A 22,840-nucleotide genomic window follows, 5' to 3' on the forward strand; every position below is an offset into this window, starting at 1 on the left:
TGTAAACTTATGGGCCTTGTGAGATGTTATACCAATTTGTGCTATCATCATCACCAATTTAAGTGTTTAAACTTTTTTCTTTAATTTTTCATATCTAGCTTTTTTAAAAATGGTGTATCACTGGTTTTAATTTGGTTTATGTTAATATGAGTGAGGTTAAACATTTTATTCAAGACTATAAACCATTTGTATTTCCTTCTCTGTGATTTTTCTTATTTGTAGGACCTTTTCTATATTAAAAATGACAGCATTTTGTCAGTTGTTGGGCTGCATATATATTTTCTCAACTTAACATTTGTCTGTTTACATGGTTTACTCAGTTGATCCTTGAACAACATGGGTGTGAACTCCATGGGTCCACTTATACACCAATTTCCTTCCACTTCCTTATGATTTCTTATTAACATTTTTTCTCTAACTTAATATAGCATGAAATATATGTAACATACAAAATATTTATTACTTGACTATTTATACTATTTATGTTATCAGTAAGGCTTCTGGTTAATAGTAGGCTATCAGTGAGGTTTTGGGGAAGTCAAAAGTTACATAAATTTTTGACTGCACACGACAGGTGGGCATGCCAACCTGTGAATTTTTTACGGGTCAATTGTAACATTTTGCCATGTAGAAAATTTTGTTTTCATACAGTCAGATTTGTAGATATTTTCTATTATAGATTCTGGAGTTTGGTCCTACAGAGAGATGTTCCCCACTCTGATGCTATTACTTTTAAAGTTCTGCTTGATTATGTAGTTTCTTAGGAAATACGAGAATGAATCTTATTAGTGAGTATGAATGTGAGTATGTGGAAGGTTCTGTTCTTGCTAAAATGTACTTTTCTTTACTAAGAAGCAATTTAAAAAATAAGAAATAAGCCTTCATTCTAATGTGGCAACCTTAATAGTAATGGGCTATATGGGAAGAAAGGAAGCCCCTGCTTACGATGTAGCATCCCTTGGGGAAGGTAGACTAAAGACAAGCTGCTCTCTCTCTCTCTGATTTCTGACACAGGAACAGGAGAAAACACTGCAGAAAGCCTGAACTCCATTCACAGCTGGGTATCACAACTCCCATAAAGATGAGATTTAATTCTATTTTTCAGTTTTCCCTAGTGAGGACCTGCAGGACCTGGGTCCATGGTGGGGGAAAGAGTAAAAAAGACAGTGATGCTATTATTTCCTAAAAAATGAGCTTATGAAATAAGAGTTGGGGCCAGGTGCAGTGGCTCACACCTGTAATCCCAGCACTCTGGAAGGCTGAGGCAGGTGGATCATTTTGAGGTCAGGAGTTTGAGACCAGCCTGGCCAACATGGTGAAACCGTATTTCTACTAAAAATACAAAAATTAGCTAGGTATCATGGCAGACACCTATACTCCCAGCTACTTGGAAGGCTGAAGTGTGAGAATCTCTTGAACCAGAAGACGGAGATTGCAGTGAGCCAACATCATGCCACTGCACTTCCAGCCTAGGTGACAGAGTGAGACTTGGTCTCAATAAATAAATAAAAATAAGAGCTGGGTGTTAAAAAGTACTTAAATTGACAGTGGCAGTGCTGAAGAGAGGGGAAGGTTAGGAACACTAGGGACAATTTGTTACTATCAAGTTTAAGATTAACCGGTAGCAAAATGCTCTGGGGAAGCCAAGATTACAGTCTCTTCAGCTAAAATGATAGCAAGTGATTAAATTATAGCAGTTGACCTTGTGACTCATACAGAAGCAGTTCTAAAGGCTCAGAAGTGAAACTAAGACTAGACTCAGAAAAGGTAGGGTCATTAGGATTTAGCGTACTACAGGCCTATTTTATGGTTGCCAACAATCTTTCTTAAAAATGCTTTTTCACATAAATCTCATGTCTTCTTAGTCCTCTCCCTAACTGGGAGTCACCTAGAAGAGCATGGGACATATGTATTAGCATTCAATAAATATTTGTTAAATAAATCAATAGTTAACATGACAGCAATAATACCTAACATTACTGAATGCTCTATGTACTGGGCACAGTGCTAAGGACTTTAAAAAAAATCTAATTTAATCCTCACAACATCATTTGAGGTCGTTAGTCTCATGATCACTTTACTAAATATAAGACTGAGGTACAAAAAGGTTATAAAGCTATAAGCTGGGTTTAAGTCCTGGCTTGACCAACTTCTAGCATCTTTTCTTGAGGAATACAGATAAAGGAAAAAGACAGAGTTAAACTACTACTTAAGAAATTTCTAGAAGAAAGAACAGAAAAAAAACTAAAGGGGAAAATCATCAAAGAAGTAACATAACAAAAAAAAAGCTGGATAAATAAATTTCCAGATCAAAGGGTACAGTAAATATTCAGCATGATGAATAAAGAAAGTATGCCACTTTGGGAGGCCGAGGCGGGTGGATCACGAGGTCAAGAGATTGAGACCATCCTGGTCAACATGGTTAAACCCCGTCTCTACTAAAAAAATACAAAAAATTAGCTGGGCATGGTGGCGAGTGCCTATAATCCCAGCTACTCAGGAGGCTGAGGCAGGAGAATTGCCTAAACCCAGGAGGCAGAGGTTGCGGTGAGCCAAGATCGCGCCATTGCACTCCAGGCTGGGTAACAAGAGCGAAACTCCGTCTCAAAAAAAAGAAAAAGAAAAAAGAAAATATGCATACCAAAACATTCAAAAGCTTCCAAGAAGTAAAAATGGTCATTTATAAAGGAATAAGATTCAGATTAGTATCAAAGTTCTCAATGGTACCTTGATAATGTATAGAAGAAAAATGAATTTGAATCTAAACCTACCCAAACTATCAGTCAAGTGTGAGAGCAAAATATGCATACTGTCACACAAGCAAGAAATCAATTTATCTTCCTCCAAAATAGTAACAGTCAAGAACACACAAGATATATTAGCTCTAAATGGGAAGTGTAATGACAAGAAATAATGGCATGACAGTCTTGTCTTAAGACCACAGGCTTAGGAAGCAAATGGTCCAAATTAGAAAAGTTCAATGGCTCCAATAAAAATTTATTTAGGAATAAAATGAAACTAGTTCCTAGCATTATCATAAAGGTACAAGTTTCTGCTTCCAAAAACATACAAAGGCAATTCGAAACTTGAGAAAAAAATGAAGGTCTATATAAGAAGGGCACAGTCCAAACAGCATCATTTTCCTTTAAGCAGCACAGAAGGTATGATATTCTACCAACAGGGAGGAAAAATTAATTCTGGCATACTACTGACTCCACAGTGTCCAATAACTACAGAGTCCTAAAAAACCCCACGCATTTCACATCAACATTATGCTTAAAACAGAAAAAAAACATAAAGACTCAAATATATATAGCATGATATAGCTTGTTAACAGTCTTAACAAAATGAAAGTAAACAGTTGCTAAATCTTATACAGTGGGGTTTCAACAGATATAATCAGTCACAGAAAAGAACAAGAAATAGAACTCATATATATGTGTGTATATTTGCTTATGTGTATATGTTACAAATTCGACCAAAGAATTGGTACAGAAATTAAAAACTGGATGGATAATTGAGTGAATTTAACAAATCTTCATCCTTCAGAGTGGTGAGTCGGTAAGTCATGTCCAAAGTCAGTAAGTCGGTAACTAGTAATATAAACATATTATTTAGAGTTGCAGAAGTAACTATCTCATGGATATAGGAAAGGTATACTGATACTTTTCATTGATGATACTTTATAAAGCTAAGCTAGTAATACTAATGATCAGTCAAAATTGAGAACCTTCTGACAAACCATGCTGCTACCTCTTTCTCTCCAGAAAAAGCAACTTTTTGTAGTGTGTAATAAAGTCTAAATTAGAAGCTGGGCCATATTTTGGGAGAAAAACAACAACAACAAAAAACAAGACAGTAGCAATATTCTATAGTAACAACAGAAAGGGCTAAAGCACCTTTAAATATTTTTTAAAAGAAATGTATTTTCCACTTGGAGGTAAAAGTCAGAATACTAGCTTAAAGTAATTTACAGTGGTATTATATAATAAATAAAACACGGAGATCATTGCATTTAAGTCTGAACAGAGAAATAAGCTTGTCCAAGATTTAGATGCAAGGAACACTGGAAGACTGGCAAGAAATAATGTCAAGACAGAAAATAAGAACATGTCTATTACAAGTATTACTTACCATTTAACAGCTGCATTTGTTAGGTTTACTAGTATCTGCAGTAAAATCTATTTCAAAAATTACTATTTTTCTCTGAAACTCCCTCTCTCTGCTAATAAAATCTGGACTTTGCCTACATAAAGCAAAGTAAGGAAAAAAAAAGCAAGTTAAGGAAAGTTTAGTATGCATGCCCTTTGCCTCTTAATAGAGCTCAAAGGGGACAAGGAGATGGAAGATCATGGACCATAGCTCACTTCTTATTTTTCAGGATAGTGTTTCAATAGTCCAGGGTCAATGTATGAAACAGAGACTCATGTAAACTTAAGAAATAAAACAAAGTGTAGCATCATTTCTTGTCCAGATAATTATCTCTATTTTTATAAATGGGGACATATGAGATGGGAGAGAAAGTAATAAAAGGTATTCTGCCTGTCAGTGAGATATGCTGGGCATTTTCCATATACTAATAATCAATTTTCACAACAATGCCACAAGGTAGAACTGTATCTCTATCTTATAGAAGAAAATGGCACAAAAATTTAATGACTTGACCAAGGTCACAGAAATAATATGAAGCTTTTATATATTTTACCATTTTCTGAATGTCTAATATTACCTCTAGAAAATACAAAGATAATAAAGATCTTCCTTAATATGTACATTAAGGAATCTTTTAGGGGACATAAAACATTTGACAAAGTTCCTGATAACGACCTATATCCTGGTACCTGCAGTGAGAAAATATTAACTTTAGGAAGAGAAGAATTAATACACTGGCGGTGAAAACCAGAAGTTATTCCATATGTCAAGCATTTTTTTTCAGATACTAAAACTTATACATTAAGAAATGTTTTGATGGCCAGCTGTGGTGGCTCATACCTGCAATCCCAGCACGCTGAGAGGCCAAGGTGGGCGGATCACCTGAGGTCAGGAGTTTGAGACCAGTCCAGCCAACATGGTGAAACCCCGTCTCTACTAAAAATACAAAAATTAGCCAGGTGTGGTGGTGCATGCCTGAAATCCCAGCTACTCAGGAGGCTGAGGCACGAGAATTGCTTGAACCCAAGAAGCAGAGGTTGCAGTAAGCCGAGATCTCACCACTGCACTCCTGCCTTGGTGACAGAGTGAGACTCTGTCTCAAAAAAGAAGAAAGAAAGAAAAAAGAAATGTTTTGTTGATCTCACAGAAGTAAAAAGTAGAACAGAAAATACTAGAGGCTAGGAAGCACAGAGGGAAAAAGATAAAGAGAGATTTGTTAAAGAATATAAAATTACAGCTAGATAGGAGGAATAAAGTTCTAGTGTTCCATACTACTACAGGATGACCACAGTTGATAGTGAATGTTTCCAACACAAAGAAATGATAAATGCCTGAGATGACAGATATGCTAATTACCCTAATCTGATCACAATAAATTACATGCATAGAAATATCACTATATACCCCATAAAATGTACCATTATTACTTATATATTTAAAAAAAATTAAAAAAGGAAATATTTCATTTGTGGCCACTTGTAGTGGGCCTTCCATAATGAAAAGAGTCATCTTTTACTGAATCTAGTAGTTACTGAATATACTTCAAAAGATAATCAGAAATTCAATAAAAATCAGTTACTACTTTTTGTGTGTGTAAAGAGACAGAGTCTTGGCCAGGCGCAGTGGCTGAGACCTGTAATCCCAGCATTCTGGGAGGCTGAGGCAGGGGATCACTTGAGGTCAGGAGTTTGAGACTAGCCTGACCAACATGGTGAAACCCTGTCTCTACTAAAAATACAAGATTAGCTGGGCATGGTGGCATATGTCTATAATTCCTGTTACTTGAGAGGCTGAGGCAGGAGAATCGCTTGAACCTGGGAGGCGGAGGCTGCAAGTGAGCCGAGATTGCTCCATTGTACTCCAGCCTGAGCAACAAAAACAAAACTCCATCTCAAAAAAGAGAGTTTTACTATGTCATCCAGGCTAGTCCTGAACTCCTAGCCTCAAGCAATCCTACCGCCTCAATCTCCAGAGTAGCTGGAATTACAGGCGTGAGCCAAAGTATCTGGCAAGTTATACATTTTAACTAGATATAAATATTATAATTATGTGTATTATTCAATGTATAGAGTAGTCAAAGTACTGAAGTGACAACCATCCTAGCCAACATGGAGAAACCCAGACTCTACCAAAAATATAAAAATTAGCTGGGCGTGGTGGTGGGCATCTGTAGTCCCAGCTATTCAGGTGGCTAAGGCACAAGAATCACTTGAAACCAGGAGGTGGAGGTTGAGGGAGCAGATATCGTGCCTCTACACTCCAGCCTGGTAGACAGAGTGAGACCCTGTCTCAAAATAAACCCCCCAAAACAAACAAAAAAATAAAACCAAACAAAAAGTATTTACGTGACAAAATAGGTCTTTAGAATCCTGCAAAATAATAATAAAAAACTGGAGTGTACAAGGCAATGTTTACTATATGAAGAAAAGTTACCTCTCTTTCTCAAGTTCTTCTAAATATCCAGTACTTTCTCTGCTTCCATTTACAAACCCTCTTCTTGGAAATGAACCCATAGGAACAGGACTGCACTCTCCTGAACGGCTTGATACAGATCCTTCCCGGCTTCCATAAGAACGAAGGGACATTTTTGACCGTAGTTTTACTCCAGGGAAATTACTGCTATCTAAGTTAAGCTCTAAATAAAACAGAGACAAGTTTTTATACAACAATTGCTTCAAGCAATCTAAAATATTCTTAATGTTATTATACTGTTTTAAAGTGAAATCTTAGGTTCATATTTTAGCCACAAAAATACATGACTGAATAAAAAATTATTTAGGACTTTCCCTGCAAAGTCCACTTGGGTCAGTATAAAAATAAGGAGTATGTTAAAGGAAAATTAGATAAAATGTACTTCTTTGGACTCCCTCTAAATAGTATTTTGGAATCCAAAAGTAATTTTTCTATGTGGCTTCAATTATTATCAAGCACTTCCTCTGTTCTGACATTGGAATTTTTGAGCAACAAAATCAGCAAGGCATCCTTTTAAAACTGCTAAAAATGACTTATAATCAACTTATATATGTGAAAAGGTAAAGTTTTTCTATCCTATGAAGAAGACAATACTTCTTCGAATGAGACAGTGGGCTCAAGTCTATGACATATAGAATATTAAATACTATTTAGTGGCTGGCAGAATAGCAATGAGCTTTAAAAAGAACTGAAAATTATTCAAGAAAGGAATTTAAAATAGCTAATTCAAAGCCAGTTAGATGTTTAACTGAAAAAATGACACAGAAATACATTTTTTACATATTTGTACTTTAAAAATTACATCCTGACGGTAAGGCAGATACACCACAAAAACTGATACTAATACCCAAATCGAGAGAAGCTGTACTTGGCGCTACACACCTAAAGATGACAATTTAAGCTTAAAAAATTATTTTAAAACACCTTTTTAAAATCTACCTTTAAGACGCTCTAATAAATCAATCTGTCCAGAAGAAGCCATAGCTTCATCTTCAATACTTCCTTGTAGTTGTTTAAGTACTTCCTGTTGAAAAGAACACAATATATTAATATGAAATTCTAAATAACTTCAAGATATGATTCTGTATTTCTTTTTTTTTTTGAGACGGAGTTTCACTCGTTACCCAGGCTGGAGTGCAATGGCGCGATCTCGTCTCACGGCAACCTCCGCCTCCTGGGTTCAGGCAATTCTCCTGCCTCAGCCTCCCGAGTAGCTGGGATTACAGGCATGTGCCACCATGCCCAGCTAATTTTTTTTTGTATTTTTAGTAGAGACGGGGTTTCACCAGATTGACCAGGATGGTCTTGATCTCTTGACCTCGTGATCCACCGCGCCTGGCCCCGATTCTGTATTTCTTAACATTTAAGTATGTTGAGAAAAAAAATTCAGATCACTCTAAAAACATGCACCTTACTTATATTACCTATTATTATTAATAAATTATGCCCAAATAATAAAAATAATAATGATATTTGGTGATAATGATGATTATGGGGAGTCTCCATGCAAAGTATTATAAACACACTTAAGATACATTATTTCTAACTTAAAAAAAACCAACAATGCAAATTATTCTCATTTTTCAGATAAACCAAGTGAGACCCAGAGACTTGCTCAAGTTACAAAAGCTACTTATGTGTTTAGAATCCATGTCTCTTCAGCATGCGCCAACATGACCATGAAAAACACCAAATTAACACATAATCTATTTAACAACTTAAACATTCCAGCTTTTATATACCATATTTAAGTATATTCTGCCAGTATACTAATGTACAATTAGCAGATATTCAAATGATATATGTTCACTGTTTCCTGATTTGTGATGCTTTTCTTCTTCCCCATGTAAACCCTTTCTTGATAAATGTTTCTCAAAGAATGCTGGAAACTTTCATTTTCTACCAGTTTTTCTGCCATTACATTTGTGAACTTTGGCTCTTATTGCATGCTACTTAATAATAATTTATCTTATTTTCCATTTATTGAGGCATTCCACTCTAGCTCCTAGCATGGTTCTTTGGCCATCAGGTTTCCCAAATGCAAGACGAAGTATTTAAACATTTGCAATTTTGTAACTAAATGGAGTGTTCCCCTATATGAAAAGTAATCTGTAAATGCATTAAAAGGAAAACCTGTCAAAAAGTGAGTTAATGGAGCAAAGACAGTTTCACTGATTTATCTTGACAGTGACATTGTAAGCATTCATGGTGGCTCATGTCTGTAACCTCAATGCTTTGGGAGGCTAAGGTCACTTGAGTCCAGGAGTTTGAGACCAGCCTGGGCAACACAGCAAGACTCTGTCCCTACAAAATTTTAAAAACAATCAGGCATGGTGGCATGTGCTTGTAATCCCAGCTACTTGGGAGGCTAAGGCAGGAGGATCACTTGATCCCAGAAGTTTGAGGCTGCAGTGAGCCACAGTCTCACTACCGCACTCCAGCCTGGGCGACAGAGTGAGGCTCCAGATAAAAAACAAAAACAAGGAAATCCCCCCCCAAACCCCAGAATTCCTATGTTAATAATAAATAGCCTTAGTATCTGACCTTCAAATAATAGACATTAGAGTTTGAAAGGCTTAGGTAAGTAGATGTGGGGACATGAAGGTGACTATTATATTCAAATATTCCAGAGCGTTTTACATTTTTGGAACAGAAGACAAATTTGCACAGGGATAACTTCCTTCAGTGAATGTCGAGTACACCCACTAAAATGTCTACTATAAACTTTGGGACACCATCTCTTCCATTTAGGAACTCTCACTTGAGGCTACCTGTGACTTTTTCAAGATTCCAATTATCTTTCCATTCACTGCTACTGTTTCAGTCCTCCAATAATCCTTTTAATCATATCCCTGCTTCTCATGCGTCCAGTCTCACAATTCAGTAACTGCCCTTGAGCAGTTAATTTCCAATTCCATATCTTGAATCCTAACCTCAATTACAAACTTCAGACTCACTTTTTCAATCAAGTGATTGATGCTTTACATCTGTATAATGGGCACCTTACATCTAAATGTCCAGAACTGAACTGGCATTTTATGCCTATAAAACCTGTTCTTTGCTTCTATTCTCTCAGTTAAATGGCATTAGCCTTCTCTTTCTCTTCCAGTGCAAATCCTTAGCACCTCCTCCTTCACATTCCCAGTTAGTTACGGATTTCTGGTGATTCTACCTCTATTATCTCTCTTCATATTCTTACTATTCCTATCCTGGTATTAACCCTACTTAAACTACTAAAATAATTTCCTAAACAGCTCAACCTTGCACAGAGATGTCAGAGCAACCTTTTGAAAGGGTTTTGTCCACATTTCCTAATTTAATAAAATAGTAAATATACTCCGCTTCTAATAAAGTTCTACTTAAAAAAGTTTCTGTACACATTGTTAGAAATCTATTGATGGCTATAAGCATAAAGGTAAATAAGATATAAGGATAAATAATTTTTTAAAAGATTCTCAAAGCAATCACCTTGGAAAGCTACTAACTTATTCCAATGATGTGTTCCTTAAGTTACTTTTGTAAGTGCTTTGAGTTACGAACCTCATTAACAAAATCTGTATACGTTTACAGTCACAATTAAGGTGACATCATCCAGTGTGACCTACATTATTCACTAGTTTGCTGTGAATAGTTTATGGCTATTCAACAATAAAGATTAACCTCAAGCAATTTTTTTTTTCTTGTTTTACTGAGGCACAACATACATATGTAAAATACACTAATCCTAAATATCCAGTGATTTTTCACATGCATGTATCACTACCCAGGTGAAGATACAGAACATTTCTAGCACCCCAGAGGGTTCTCTCAAGCTTCTTTTACCAATCTTCATTTCCTAGAGGTAACCACTATTCTGGCTTCTTTATCAGAAGAGTTTGGCACACTCTTGAGCTTCATATAAATGGAATCACACAGTATATAAGTCTTTATAAGTCTTTTGTGTCTCATAGTTTTTGTTCAACACAGTGTCTGTGAAAATGTCTATGCTATTGCATTATCAGTTCATTATTTTTAAATATTGTGTAGTATATAGCAGTACACTGTATAAATTCAGCCCAATTTATCTATCCTTTCTCCTCATAATGGGACATTTGGGTTTGTTACCAGTCTGGAGACTATTATTTAGAATGCCACTATGAACATTCTTGCATCTTTAGGTGGACACATGCCCTCAGTTCTCTTGTATACATTTCTGGGAGTGCAAACACTGAGTCACAGGGTTTAATTTTAGAGAAAATTGCTTAAATGGTTTTAAATACTTATACCAGCAATGTCTGAGCATTCTAATGCTCCACATTTGGTATGATCAGTCTTTTAAACATTGGTCATCTGGGTAGGAGTGAAATAGTCTTTGCATTTCCCTAATGACAAATGATGCTGAATCCCTTTTCATGGACTAATCTGCCATTTATTTTTCTTTTTGAATTGTCTTTTCAAGTCCCTGGGTCACATTTTAAAAACTGGATTGTCTTTTTGTTACTGGTTTACAGAAATTATGTATATATTCTGAAGGAATTATTTATATGTTCTGAACTAAGTAAGTCTTTGGTTGGATATATATGTAGCAAATATTTTCTCCTCTATCGCTTACTTTTTCATTTTCCTAACGAAGTCTTCAGAAAAGCATAGGTTTATAATTTTGATAAAGTTTACCTCACACATTTTTATGTTTAGTCCTTTGTGTGTCCTAAGAAATTTTGTCCACCCAAGGCCAAAAATAAGAATATCCTATCATTTCTTCTAGAAGCACATTTGAGTCTTTTGATGAACAACAGTTCTTGGTTTTAATGAAGTCCATCGAATTTTTTTCCATTTATGGAGCTTTGGCATTCTATTTAAGAAATCTTTGCCTACTCCCAGGAGAGGAAGCTATTACCTATGTTTTCTTGCAGAAGCCACTGTTTTGTTTTCTTTTTGCTATTTCCATTTGTTCTCTGTGCTTCAGTTTGAATATTTTCTACTGATCTTTTTTAAAGTTCACTAATTCTATCTTTTCACTAGTTCACTAATTCTGTGTTCAACCTGCTGTCAAGGCCATCCAATGTTAATTTCAAATATGTTTTTCAGTTGTATAATATCTATTTGATTTCTTTTAATTGTAGACTTTAATTCTCTGTCAAAATTTTCTATCTGTTCATCCATTTTTCTTTTTTTCCCCAAGACATGTATAATACTTATGTTAAAATCCTTGACTACTAATTGCAATATCTGGATGATCTGAGTTTGTTCCTATTACCTATTTGTTCTCTAGATTATTAGTAATTTTCCAATTTCTTTGCATTTCTTTTAACTTCTGACTGTATGCCAATTGTATATATGAGAACAAAAGAGACTTCAGATGATTGGCAGTATTTTTCCCTGGAGTGTGCCTTTGCCATTGTTGGGGTCTGATCTCCCCAATCCAATCAACAACTAAAAATGGATTGGGACCTAGATGAAATTTTAAGTTCACAACTGATTTGGTTTTCCCAGTTCCTTGAGTGTGTCCCTCCATATTCAGACAGAAAATATGAAAAGTCTCCATCTCCTCGGGAGTTAATTTCTTACCCTATAAGGTATGAAAATCTGACATTTGTCTTGAATGGAAAACCAGTCATATTTATTTAGTAGGTAGGTTTCCCCCAGTAGGTCTTTTCTAAGCATTGTAGGAATATGGGATATTTCAGTTTGCCTTTGCAGGTCAACCTTATTCTCTGGCAGCACTTATCTCTCTAGCCTTAAATGTCCTGTCTCGGATGTTGTGAACTCAGGTCTTTAATCTCCTGCTTCACAAAATTCAAAATGTCTTGAGGAGACCTGTGGTATGAAAGTTAACATGTCTCTCCCTCTAGCAGGACTTTGCCTGCTAACATTCTGCCTTTCTAGTCTATCCAAAGCCTCCTGCACTACAAGACTTGACCAGTGTCTCATGGCAAAATCCAGACATACATTTAGAGCCCCTCTTAATGCTAGTGTCTCTACATCTGCCCTCATGTTTGTTAAAGCCACCAACAATTTCATTTTCTTTTTCTTTCACATCTAGTCCCACAGAAAGACCTCAAGAGTTTGTTTCTCCCAGTGGAGTCCTTCCGCTTGCGCCGATGATGAATCTCAATCTGTACCCAAATCTGTACTCCACAGAAGAAAATTACCAGTAATCTCAGCTTATCTAGAATGGATTCTTTCCTCTTAGGAATTATAGTTTATACAGAGTTTTGTTTTTTTTTTTTTGAGATGGAGTTTCGCTCTTGTTACCCAGGCTGGAGTGCAATGGCGCGATCTCGGCTCACCGCAACCTCCACCTCCCGGGTTCAGGCAATTCTCCTGTCTCAGCCTCCCGAGTAGCTGGGATTACAGGTGTGTGCCACCATGCCCAGCTAATTTTTTGTATATTTAGTAGAGACGGGGTTTCACCATGTTGACCAGGATGGTCTTGATCTCTTGACCTCGTGATCCACCCGCCTTGGCCTCCCAAAGTGCTGGGATTACAGGTGTGAGCCACTGCGCCCGACCGAGTTTATACAGAGTTTGATGGTTCCAATGTCCTTAAAAGCATGATTTTTGTATTTTATCCAGTGTTTTTTAGCTGTTGAATGGGACAGATTGCCTGGGGGGCTGCATACTGCATACAACCTAGAAAAGGTCCCTGATTTTGAAGAGTTTTTAAAAGAAAATGCAACACAATTGCAAAGCAGTTTCAAAGAAAATGTTTTAAAAAGTTCTTTGAGAAATGGCAGCTTTTAAAATATATACGTCATTTTGAAGAAGAGAATATTCATTTGTATTTTAAAATTCTGGAAGCTCAGTTTTAAAGATTAATTACATTATATAATCACACACTGTCTTAAAAGTATTTCAACACTTTAGAAACATTAGGAAATTATTCATTAGGCCTGGCGCGGTGGCTCAGGCCTGTAATTCCAGCACTTTGGGAGGCTGAGATGGGCGGATCACGAGGTTAAGAGATTGAGACCATCCTGGCCAACATGGTGAAACCCCATCTCTACTAAAAATACAAAAATTAGCTGGGTATGGTAGTGCCAGCCTATAGTCCCAGCCTCTCAGGAGGCTGAGGCAGGAGAATTGCTTGAACCCGGAGGTAGAGGTAGCAGTGAGCTGAGATCGTGTAACTGTACTCCAGCCGAGCAACAGACTGAGACTCCATCTCAAAAAAAGAAGAAAAAAAAAATTATTCATCAGAGATGAAATACACTGTAGTTATACCAGTAATATGAGCAACTATGTCGCTTCAGGGAGGCTGCTACTTGTACCACTTCTATTTATTTCAGTTTTTCATAGTTATAGACACTTTTCTTTATTTTTTAAATTCTATTTTAGATTTTGGGGTACCTGTGCAGATCATGCAAGATTGTTGTAAAGGTACATTCATGGCAAGGTGGTTTGTTGCCACCACCCCCCTACCATCCCCCCATCACCTATACCTGATTATTTCTCCCCACATTATCCCTCCCCCACCACCCTCCCTCCCCCTATCCATCCTGTAGGACTCCCACAATGGACCCCAGTCTGTGATGTTCCCCTCTGTGTCCAAGTGTTCTCATTGATCAACACGCACCTATGAGTGAGAACATGCGGTGTTTGATTTTCTGTTCTTGTGTCAGTTTGCTGAGAATGATGGTTTCCAGGTTCATCCATGTCCCTACAAAGCACACGAACTCATCGTTTTTTATGGCTGCATAGTATTCCATGGTGTATATGTGCAACATTTTCCTTGTCCAGTCTATCACTGATGGGCATTTGCGTTGGTTCCAGGTCTTTGCTATTGAAAACAGTGTTGCGATGACCATGTGTGTGCATGTGTCTTTATAATAGAATAATTTATAGTCCTTTGGTTATATACTCAGTAATGGGATTGCTGGGTCAAATGGAATTTCTATTTCTAGGTCCTTGAGGAATCACCACACTGTCTTCCACAATGGTTGAACTAATTTACACCCCCACCAAGAGTGTAAAAGTGATTGTATTTCTCCACATCCTCTCCAACATCTGTTGTGTCCGGAGTTTTTAATGATCACCATTCTAACTGGTACCAGATGGTATCTCAATGTGGTTTTAATTTGAATTTCTCTAATGACCAGTGATGATGAGTATTTTTTCATATGTTTGTTGGCTTGGTATGTCTTCTTTTGAAAAGTGTCTGTTCATATCCTTCACCCACTTTTGGATGGGTTTGTTTGTTTTTTACTTGTAAATCTGTTTCAGCTCTTTGTAGATTCTGGGTATTAGCCCTTTGTCAGATGGGTAGATTGCAAATATTTTTTCCCATTCTGTTGGTTGCCGATTCACTCTAACGACTGTTTCTTTTGCTGTACAGAAGCTCTGAGGTTTAATTAGATCAATTTGTCTATTTTGGCTTTTGTTGCCAGTGCTTTTGGTGTTTTAGTCATGAAGTCCTTGCCTATGCCTATGCTCTGCATGGTTTTGCCTAGGTTTTCTCCTAGGTTGTTTATGGTGTTATATTTAAGCCCTTAATTCATGTGGAGTTAATTTCAGTGTAAGTGTCAGGAAGGGGTCCAGTTTCTGCTTTCTGCACATTGCTAGCCAATTTTCCCAACACCATTTATTAAACAGGGGATCCATTCCCCATTGCTTGTTTTTGTCAGGTTTGTCAAAGATCAGATGGTTGCAGATGTGTGGTATTGCTCTAGGGGCCTCTATTCTGTTCCACTGGTCTATGTCTCTGTTTTGATACCTGTAAATGCTGTTTTGATTACTGTTGCCTTGCAGTATAGCTTGAAATCAGGTAGCGTGATGCCTCCAGCTTTGTTCTTTTTGCTTAGTATTGTTTTCGCTATGCAGGCTCTCTTTTGGTTCCATATGACTTCTAAATTGGTTTTTTCCAGTTCTGTGAAGAAAGTCATTGGTAGTCTGATGGGGATAGCGTTAAATCTATAAATTACTTTGGGCATTTTCACAATATTGATTCTCCCTAACCATGAGCATGGAATGTTTTTCCATTCTGTTTGTGTCCTCTCTTATCTCCTTGAGCAGTGGTTTGTAGTTCTCCTTGAAGATGTCCTTTACCTCTTGTGTTAGTTGTATTCCTAGGCATTTTATTCTCTTTGTAGCAATTGTGAATGGCAGTTCGCTCTTGATTTGGCTCTCTTTAAGTCTGTTATTGGTGTATAGGAATGTTTGTGATTTCTGCACATTGGTTTTGTGTCCTGAGACTTTGCTGAAGTTGCTTACCAGCTTAAGGAGAGTTTGGGCTGAGGTGATGGGGTCTTCTAAATATACAATCATGTCGTCTGCAAATAGAGACAATTTAACTTCCTCCTTTCCTAACTGAATACCCTTTATTTCTTTTTCTTGCCTGATTGCTCTGGCTAGAACTTTCAATACTATATTGAATAGGAGTGGTGAGAGAGGGCATCCTTGTCTAGTGCCAGATTTCAAAGGGAATGCTTCCAGTTTTTGCCCATTCAGTATGATACTGGCTGTAGGTTTCTCATAAATAGCTGTTAATAGGTTCAATCAATACCTAGTTTAGTGAGAGTTTTTAGCATAAAGGGCTGTTGAATTTTGTCAAAGGCCTTCTCTGCATCTACTGAGATAATCATGTGGTTTTGTCTTTGGTTCTATTTATGTGGTGGGTTACATTTATGGACTTGCATATGTTGAACCAGCCTTGCATCACCAGGATGAAGCCTACTTGATCATGATGGATAAGCTTTTTGATGTGCTGTTGCAATCAGTTTGCCACTATTTTATTGAAGATTTTTGCATCTATGTTCATCTTGGAGACTGGCCTGAAGTTTTCTTTTTTTTGTTGAGTCTCTGCCAGGTTTTGGTATCAAGATGATGTTGGTCTCCTAAAATGAGTGGTGGAGGATTCCCTCTTTCTGAATTGTTTGGAATAGTTTCAGAATGATTGGTACCAGCTCCTCCTTGTACGTCTGGTAGAATTCGACTGTGAACCTGTCTGGACCTGGGAGGCTATTAACTGTTGCCTCAACTTCAGTCCTTGTTATTCGTCTATTTAGGGTTTCAACTTCTTCCTGGTTTAGTTTTAGTAGGGTGCAAGTGTCCATGAATTTATCCATTTCTTCCAGGTTTACTGTTTTATGTGCATAGGCTATTTGTAGTAATCTCCGATGGTAGTTTGTATTTCTGTGGGATTGGTGGTAATATCCCATCTATCGTTTTTTATTGCATCTATTTGATTCTCTCTCTTTTCTTTTTTATTAATCAGGCTAGCAGTGTGTCTATTTTGTTGATCTTTTCGAAAAACCAATAAACTCCTGGGTTTATTGATTTTTTTTGAAGGGTTTTTTTGTGTCTTTATCTCCTTCATTTCTGCTCCGATCTTAGTTATTTCTTGTCTTATGCTAGCTTTTGAGTTTTTTTGATCTTGCTCCTCTAGCTCTTTCCATTTTGATGATAGGGTGTCAGTTTTAGATCCTTTCTCGTTTCTCATGTGTGCATTTATTGTTATAAATTTCCCTCTAGACACTGCTTTAAATGTGTTCCACAGATTCTGGTATGTTGTGTCTTTGTTCTCGTTAGTTTCGAAGAACATCTTCATTTCTGCCTTCATTTCATTGTTTATCCACTCAACATTCAGGAGCCAGTTGTTCAGTTTCCACGAAGTTACGAGGTTTCGAGTTAGTTTCTTAATCCTGAGATCAAATTTTGATTGCACTGTGGTCTGCGAGACTGTTTGTTATGATTTCCATTTTTATGTATTTGCTGAGGAGTGATTTACTTCTAATTATGTGGTCAATTTTAGAGTAAGTGCAATGTGGTGCTGAGAAGTATGTATATTCTGTGGCTGCGGGGTGAACAGTCCTAGCGATGCCTCTTAGGTCCACCTGTTCCAGTTCTGCATTCAAGTCGTGTATATCCTTGTTGATTTTCTGTCTTGTTGGTCTAATGTTGACAGTGAAGTGTTAAAGTCTCCCACTATTATTGCATGGGGGTCTAAGTCTCTTTGTAGGTCATTAAGAACTTGCTTTATGTATCTGGGCACTCCTGTATTGGGTGCATATATATTTAGGATAGTTAGCTCTTCTTTTTGTATTGATCCTTTCACCATTATGTAGTGTCCTTGTCTCTTTTGATCTTTGTTGGTTTAAGGTCGATTTTATCTGAGGCTAAAAGTTAAATCCCTGCTTTTTTTTGCTCTCCATTTGCTTGGTAGATCTTCTTCCATCCCCTTATTTTGAGTCTATGTGTGTCCGCTTGTGAGATGGGTCTCCTGAATATAGCACCCTGATGGGTTTTGACTTTTTACCCAGTTTGCCAGTCTGTGTCTTTTGATTGGGGCATCTAGGCCATTTACATTTAACATTAATATTGTTATATGTGAATTTGATCCTGCCATTTAGTTACTTGTTTGTTTTGCCCACTGGTTGATGCAGTTTCCTCACTGCATCATTGGTCTTTACCACTGAGTTGGTTTTGGCAGTGGCTGGTACTGGATGTTTTTTTCTGTGTTTAGTGCTTCCTTCAGGAGCTCTTGTAGTGCAGGTCCGGTGGTGATGAAATCGCTTAGTAATTGCTTGTCCGTAAAGGATTTTATTTCTCCTTCACTAATGAAGCTTACTTTGGCTGGAAATGAGTTTCTGGGTTGAAAGTTCTTTTCTTTAAGGATGTTGTATATTGGTTCCCACTCTCTTCTGGCTTGTAGGGTTTCTGCTGAGAGATCTGCTGTGAGTCTGATGGGCTTTCCTTTGTGGGTAACCCAAATATTCTCTCTGACTGCTGGCTGCCCTTGCCATTTTTTCCTTCATTTCAACCCTGGTGAATCTGACGACTATGTGCCTTGGGGTTGCTCTTCTTGAGGAGTATCTCTGAGGTATTCTTTGTATATCCTGTATTTGAATGTTGGCCTGCTTTGCTAGGTTGGGGAAATTCTCCTGGATAATACTTTGAAGAGTGTTTTCCAGTTGGATTCATTTTTCCTGTCCTCTTCAGGTACATTAATCAAGTATAGATTAGGTCTTTTCACATAATCCTGGTATCTTGGATGCTTTGTTCATTTCTTTTCACTTTTTTTCTCTTTTCTTGCCTTCCCTTTTTATCTCATTGAGTTGATCTTCGATTTCTGATATCTTTTCTTCTGCTTGGTTGATTCAGCTATTGAAACCTGTGTATGCTTCATGAAGTTCTTGTGTTGTTTTTCAGCTACATCAAGCCGTTTATGTTCTTCTCTAGGCTGGTTATTCTAGTTAGCATTTCATCTAATCTTTGTTCAAGTTCTTAGTTTCTTTGCATTGAGTTAAAACATGTCATTCAGCTCAGACAAGTTTGTTATTACCCATCTTCTGAAGCCTGCTTCTGTCAGTTCGTCAAAATCTTTTTCTGACCTGTCTTGTTGCCACGCTGGTGAGTCATTGTGATCTCTCTGGAGAGGAGCAGCATTCTGATCTTTGATGTTTTCATCCTTTTTACGCTTGTTTCTTCCCATCTTCTCTGAGTGGACATCCTTGCTCTTAAAAGTTGGCGTTATTTCTCCTGTATGAGGCTTTTTATTTTAAAAGCAGGCATCAGTGTGTCACTTGAGATAGTCTGTCCATTGTCTGCCTGTGGAGGTGCTGCTAGGCTGCCTTGGTCTCAGCCAGGCTGCGGTTTATTCTTCACCTGGTTTCCATACTACTGGGGTTAGCCCCGTCTTCCCAATGGTGGGCTCTTACCCTCTGCTGAGCCCTCTGTTCCCAGGTGGAGTATGTGTTAACTGCGAAACTCTCCCAGGAGAGGGACTCTGGTTGCTGGATCTTGTGCAAGAGAAGCCTAGCTGGCTGTATCCCCCTCCCTGCTTTCAACTCTCCCTTCTGTGAGACAGGCAGTTCCTTTTTGCAAGCTTTCTCAGTATTAGTCCAAATCTCCACCCTGGCCTGCGCTAACAAGGTACCGGTCTGGCCGGGGCTGCCGGCCTGGGCTGTCGCTGGGGTCTGTGACTCCGAGTGGTTCTCAGCAAGGCGGTGTTTTCCTGGTCTGTGTGCTGCCGAAGTCTCAGAGTGAATTGCTGTATCTGATTCAGAGAACCAAGGAGGTGACGCACCCCCGATCCTCCATGCCTGATACACTTTCCAAGTGCCCCACCTTGCCTCGGCTCAATGTCTTTGGCTGCTCTTGCTGCCTTTTTTGGGGGTTAAGCCCTCTGTTCAACCAGTCCCTTTAAAACAAAACCGGTACCTCGCTTGGAGAAGTGGCTATCGCTCTGGTTCTGTCTCACTTGGTGGTAGTGGCACTCTGGAGAAGTTTCCTTTTGGCCATCTTCCAGCTGTTTTCTATAGATGCTTTTCATTACCAGATAAAAGTATACTGGTTAAATACATCTTCAAAATTCATTCTGAAATGCTGATCTGAACTTTTGTTTTTTTCTTACTTTCTGAAAAGATATACTTCACATGTTGGTTTTTACAGCTTACAGACCAATTTATAAATATCAAATTTTGTCAAAGTACAACAAAGATGCTACACTAATAATTTGCCTACAGATAATTCTTCCTATATCAAGCTATCTTTCAGCTTTTTAGCTCTACAATGCCATATTTACCTTGTTGCTACGCACAGCATTTTAAAGTCAAGTAAAGAGCTCTAGGTAGGACAGGCATGGTGCTCATGCCTATAATTCCAGCAATGTGAGAGGCTGAGGCAGGTGGATTACCTGAGATCAGGAGTTTGAGACCAGCCTGGCCAACATGACGAAACTGTCTCTACTAAAAATACAAATATTAGTCAGGTATGGTGGCAGGCGCTTGTAATCCCAGCTACTCCAGGGGCTGAAGCAGGAAAATCACTTTAGCCTAGGAGGCAGAGGTTGCAGTGAGCCAAAATGGTGCCACTGCACTCCAGCCTATGTGAGAAGAGCGAAACTGTCTAAAACCAAAAGGGGTTGGGGGGAGAGCTCTAGCCCTGGAATAAAAAAGACACCACACAATTTTTTTAAAAGTCCAGCTACAATTCTGCATTTATCTGTTTTCATATCATCTAAATTCCATGCAATCTCTTTTATTTTCATTGAAAAAATTTCAAACATATACCTAAGTATGGAGAAAATTATAACAAACCCTCATGTAACTTCATACTTCACATCAAGAATCATCAATTTATGGTTAGTTGTGTCTCATCTACACCCATATCCACTTCCTCTATTTCCATCCCTCTGCCTTGGACTTATTTTGAAAATAAATCTCAGACATCATGCAACTTCTTTGATAAATATTTCAATATGTATGTTGAAACAAGGATTCTTTCTAAACACAAACACAACAGTATCATTATACTTAAAAATAAATATTTCCTTAATATACAGTGTTCACATTTCTCCAACCCTTAAATATTTATTTTCCTGGATGCTACAAAGACACAAAATACCATGTAAACAAATAGCACAGCAGTATCCTCTTTTGCCACTAGATGGTACTACTGCATAAATTTTAGACTTTAATCTGGTTAGAGGAGACAAACCTTTTGCTTTTTTTTTTTTAAAAAGACAGGGTCTGGCTCTGTCACCCAGGCTGGAGTGCAATCCTCTCACCTCAGCCTTCCTAGTAGCTGGGACCACAGGTGTGCACCACACCTGGCTAATTTTGGTATCTTTTGTAAAGATAGAGTCTTGCCATGATGCCCAGGCTGGACTCAAATTCCTGAGCTCAAGCAATCCACCTGCCCTGGCCTCCCAAAATGCTAGGATTATAGGTGTGAGCCACTGCACCTAGCCTCCTTTTGCCTTTTTTGGCGGTAAAACGACTAATGATCAGGAAACATGATTCGAGTTTATATAAGGTATTACAAAGTCTAGCAAGTGATTTTGGGGGAAATAATCATTGTGTTGGATTAATTTTAATCCACAGTAGGAAGTGCCAATGGTTTCAAAAGTGTCTACACAAAACTATTTTAACACAAACAGGTCATGGTTTATGCTCTTTCACAGCATAAAACCTTAAAAAGCAGATATCATTTTATTACAGGGGTGTAACTATTATGGTACCACATGTCCAATTCTAAGAAAATACATTATTGGATTTGCACGATGTCTGTTGATGTACATGCTAAGTAAAATAAATTTATAATTAGTTTCAGGTATATCTGAAGTGTCACTATTCCTGATGTATATAGGGTGAGCATCCTAAATCTGAAAATTTGAAGTCTGAAATGCTCCAAAATCTTGAGCTTTCTGAAGACTAACATGACACTCAAAGGAAATGTTCAATGGAGCATTTCAGATTTTGGGTTTTCAAATTAGGGATGCTCACGAAGTATAATGCAAATATTTAAAAATCCGAAAACATATAAAATCCAAAACACTTCTGGTCTGATGCAATTTTGGATAAGGGATACTCAACTTGTATTATACCACACATATAAATGATCAACTAGATATTCCACTATAGAAATTTGAGGGTATGACTTGTATTATCACTCTGAGAGACATTCCACTTCAGTGTGGAGATGGATCTAAGGGTAAATCACATTGTCTCCCAAATATGAGTTTTGAATTTGCTCGAGTTAAACAGAAACTTTAAAAAAGAGATCTCAGAGTTCTACACTACAAAGCAGACGTGTACTACTATCTAAACAGGCCTGTTAGGAGGAATTCTCTGCAAAATATACCATACCAAAGTAGATGAAATAATATTTTAATTTTGCATTTTGAAACTTTTAAAAACACATACCATGCATAACAATTTGAGAGGTAATGTGTTGATCAGTGTTAAAATACCAAACTGTTCTTTTTTAACCCGTTAGGTAACTAATGCAGGTCTTTTTAGGTCACCCATAGTTTGTGGCAAGAACAAAATGTCTATTTATAGTCTACTTTATTTCCCATGGGTTTGCGGTAGATATCTTGGATGTCTGTCATTGCAGGGGGCAGTTTTACCACAGAAGAGGGTAATTAAGAGTAGAAAAGATTGACAGAAAGATGGAAAGAGAGAATAGGACACATGAGCAAAAGGTTGAACTGCGATGATACTGAATATAAAGGGTAAAAGAGAAGGAGAAACAGTTACCTCAGTGACACACAAAAGCCTGGAGAATAAGGGAGATCTTAAAATGCATAGGAAAAAGACTAGGATAGAATAGGAAATTAGTAAGGAACAATAGTAGTCAGCAGACAGGAAGAACTGGGCCAGAAACTCAAATGTTAAAACAGCCAAGAGGCAGAAACAATACAAAGCAGGAAGATTTTTTTTTTTATAAAGGAATTTTTTTTATTTTTTATTTTGAGAATGGGGTTTCGCTATATTGCCTAGGCAGGTCTCGAACT

The 22,840-nt window shown here is 37.6% G+C and overlaps 1 protein-coding gene across 26 annotated transcripts in view; it reads right to left on the minus strand.

Annotated features, from left to right (window-relative positions):
- Window positions 1–22,840, minus strand: part of APC (APC regulator of Wnt signaling pathway) — a 147,806-nt gene that overhangs the window by 70,618 nt on the left and 54,348 nt on the right. For all 26 annotated transcript variants that reach the window (XM_035291090.3, XM_008991696.5, XM_008991691.5 and 23 more), the window contains 2 exons: window positions 7,564–7,648; window positions 6,586–6,787 (listed from right to left, as the gene is read on the minus strand). In XM_035291090.3, coding sequence (XP_035146981.3) covers window positions 6,586–6,787; window positions 7,564–7,648 — 287 coding nt within the window. The remainder of the gene's footprint in view (window positions 1–6,585; window positions 6,788–7,563; window positions 7,649–22,840) is intronic.

Source organism: Callithrix jacchus, chromosome 2 (assembly GCF_049354715.1).
Source record: "Callithrix jacchus isolate 240 chromosome 2, calJac240_pri, whole genome shotgun sequence".
NCBI lineage: Eukaryota > Metazoa > Chordata > Mammalia > Primates > Cebidae > Callithrix > Callithrix jacchus.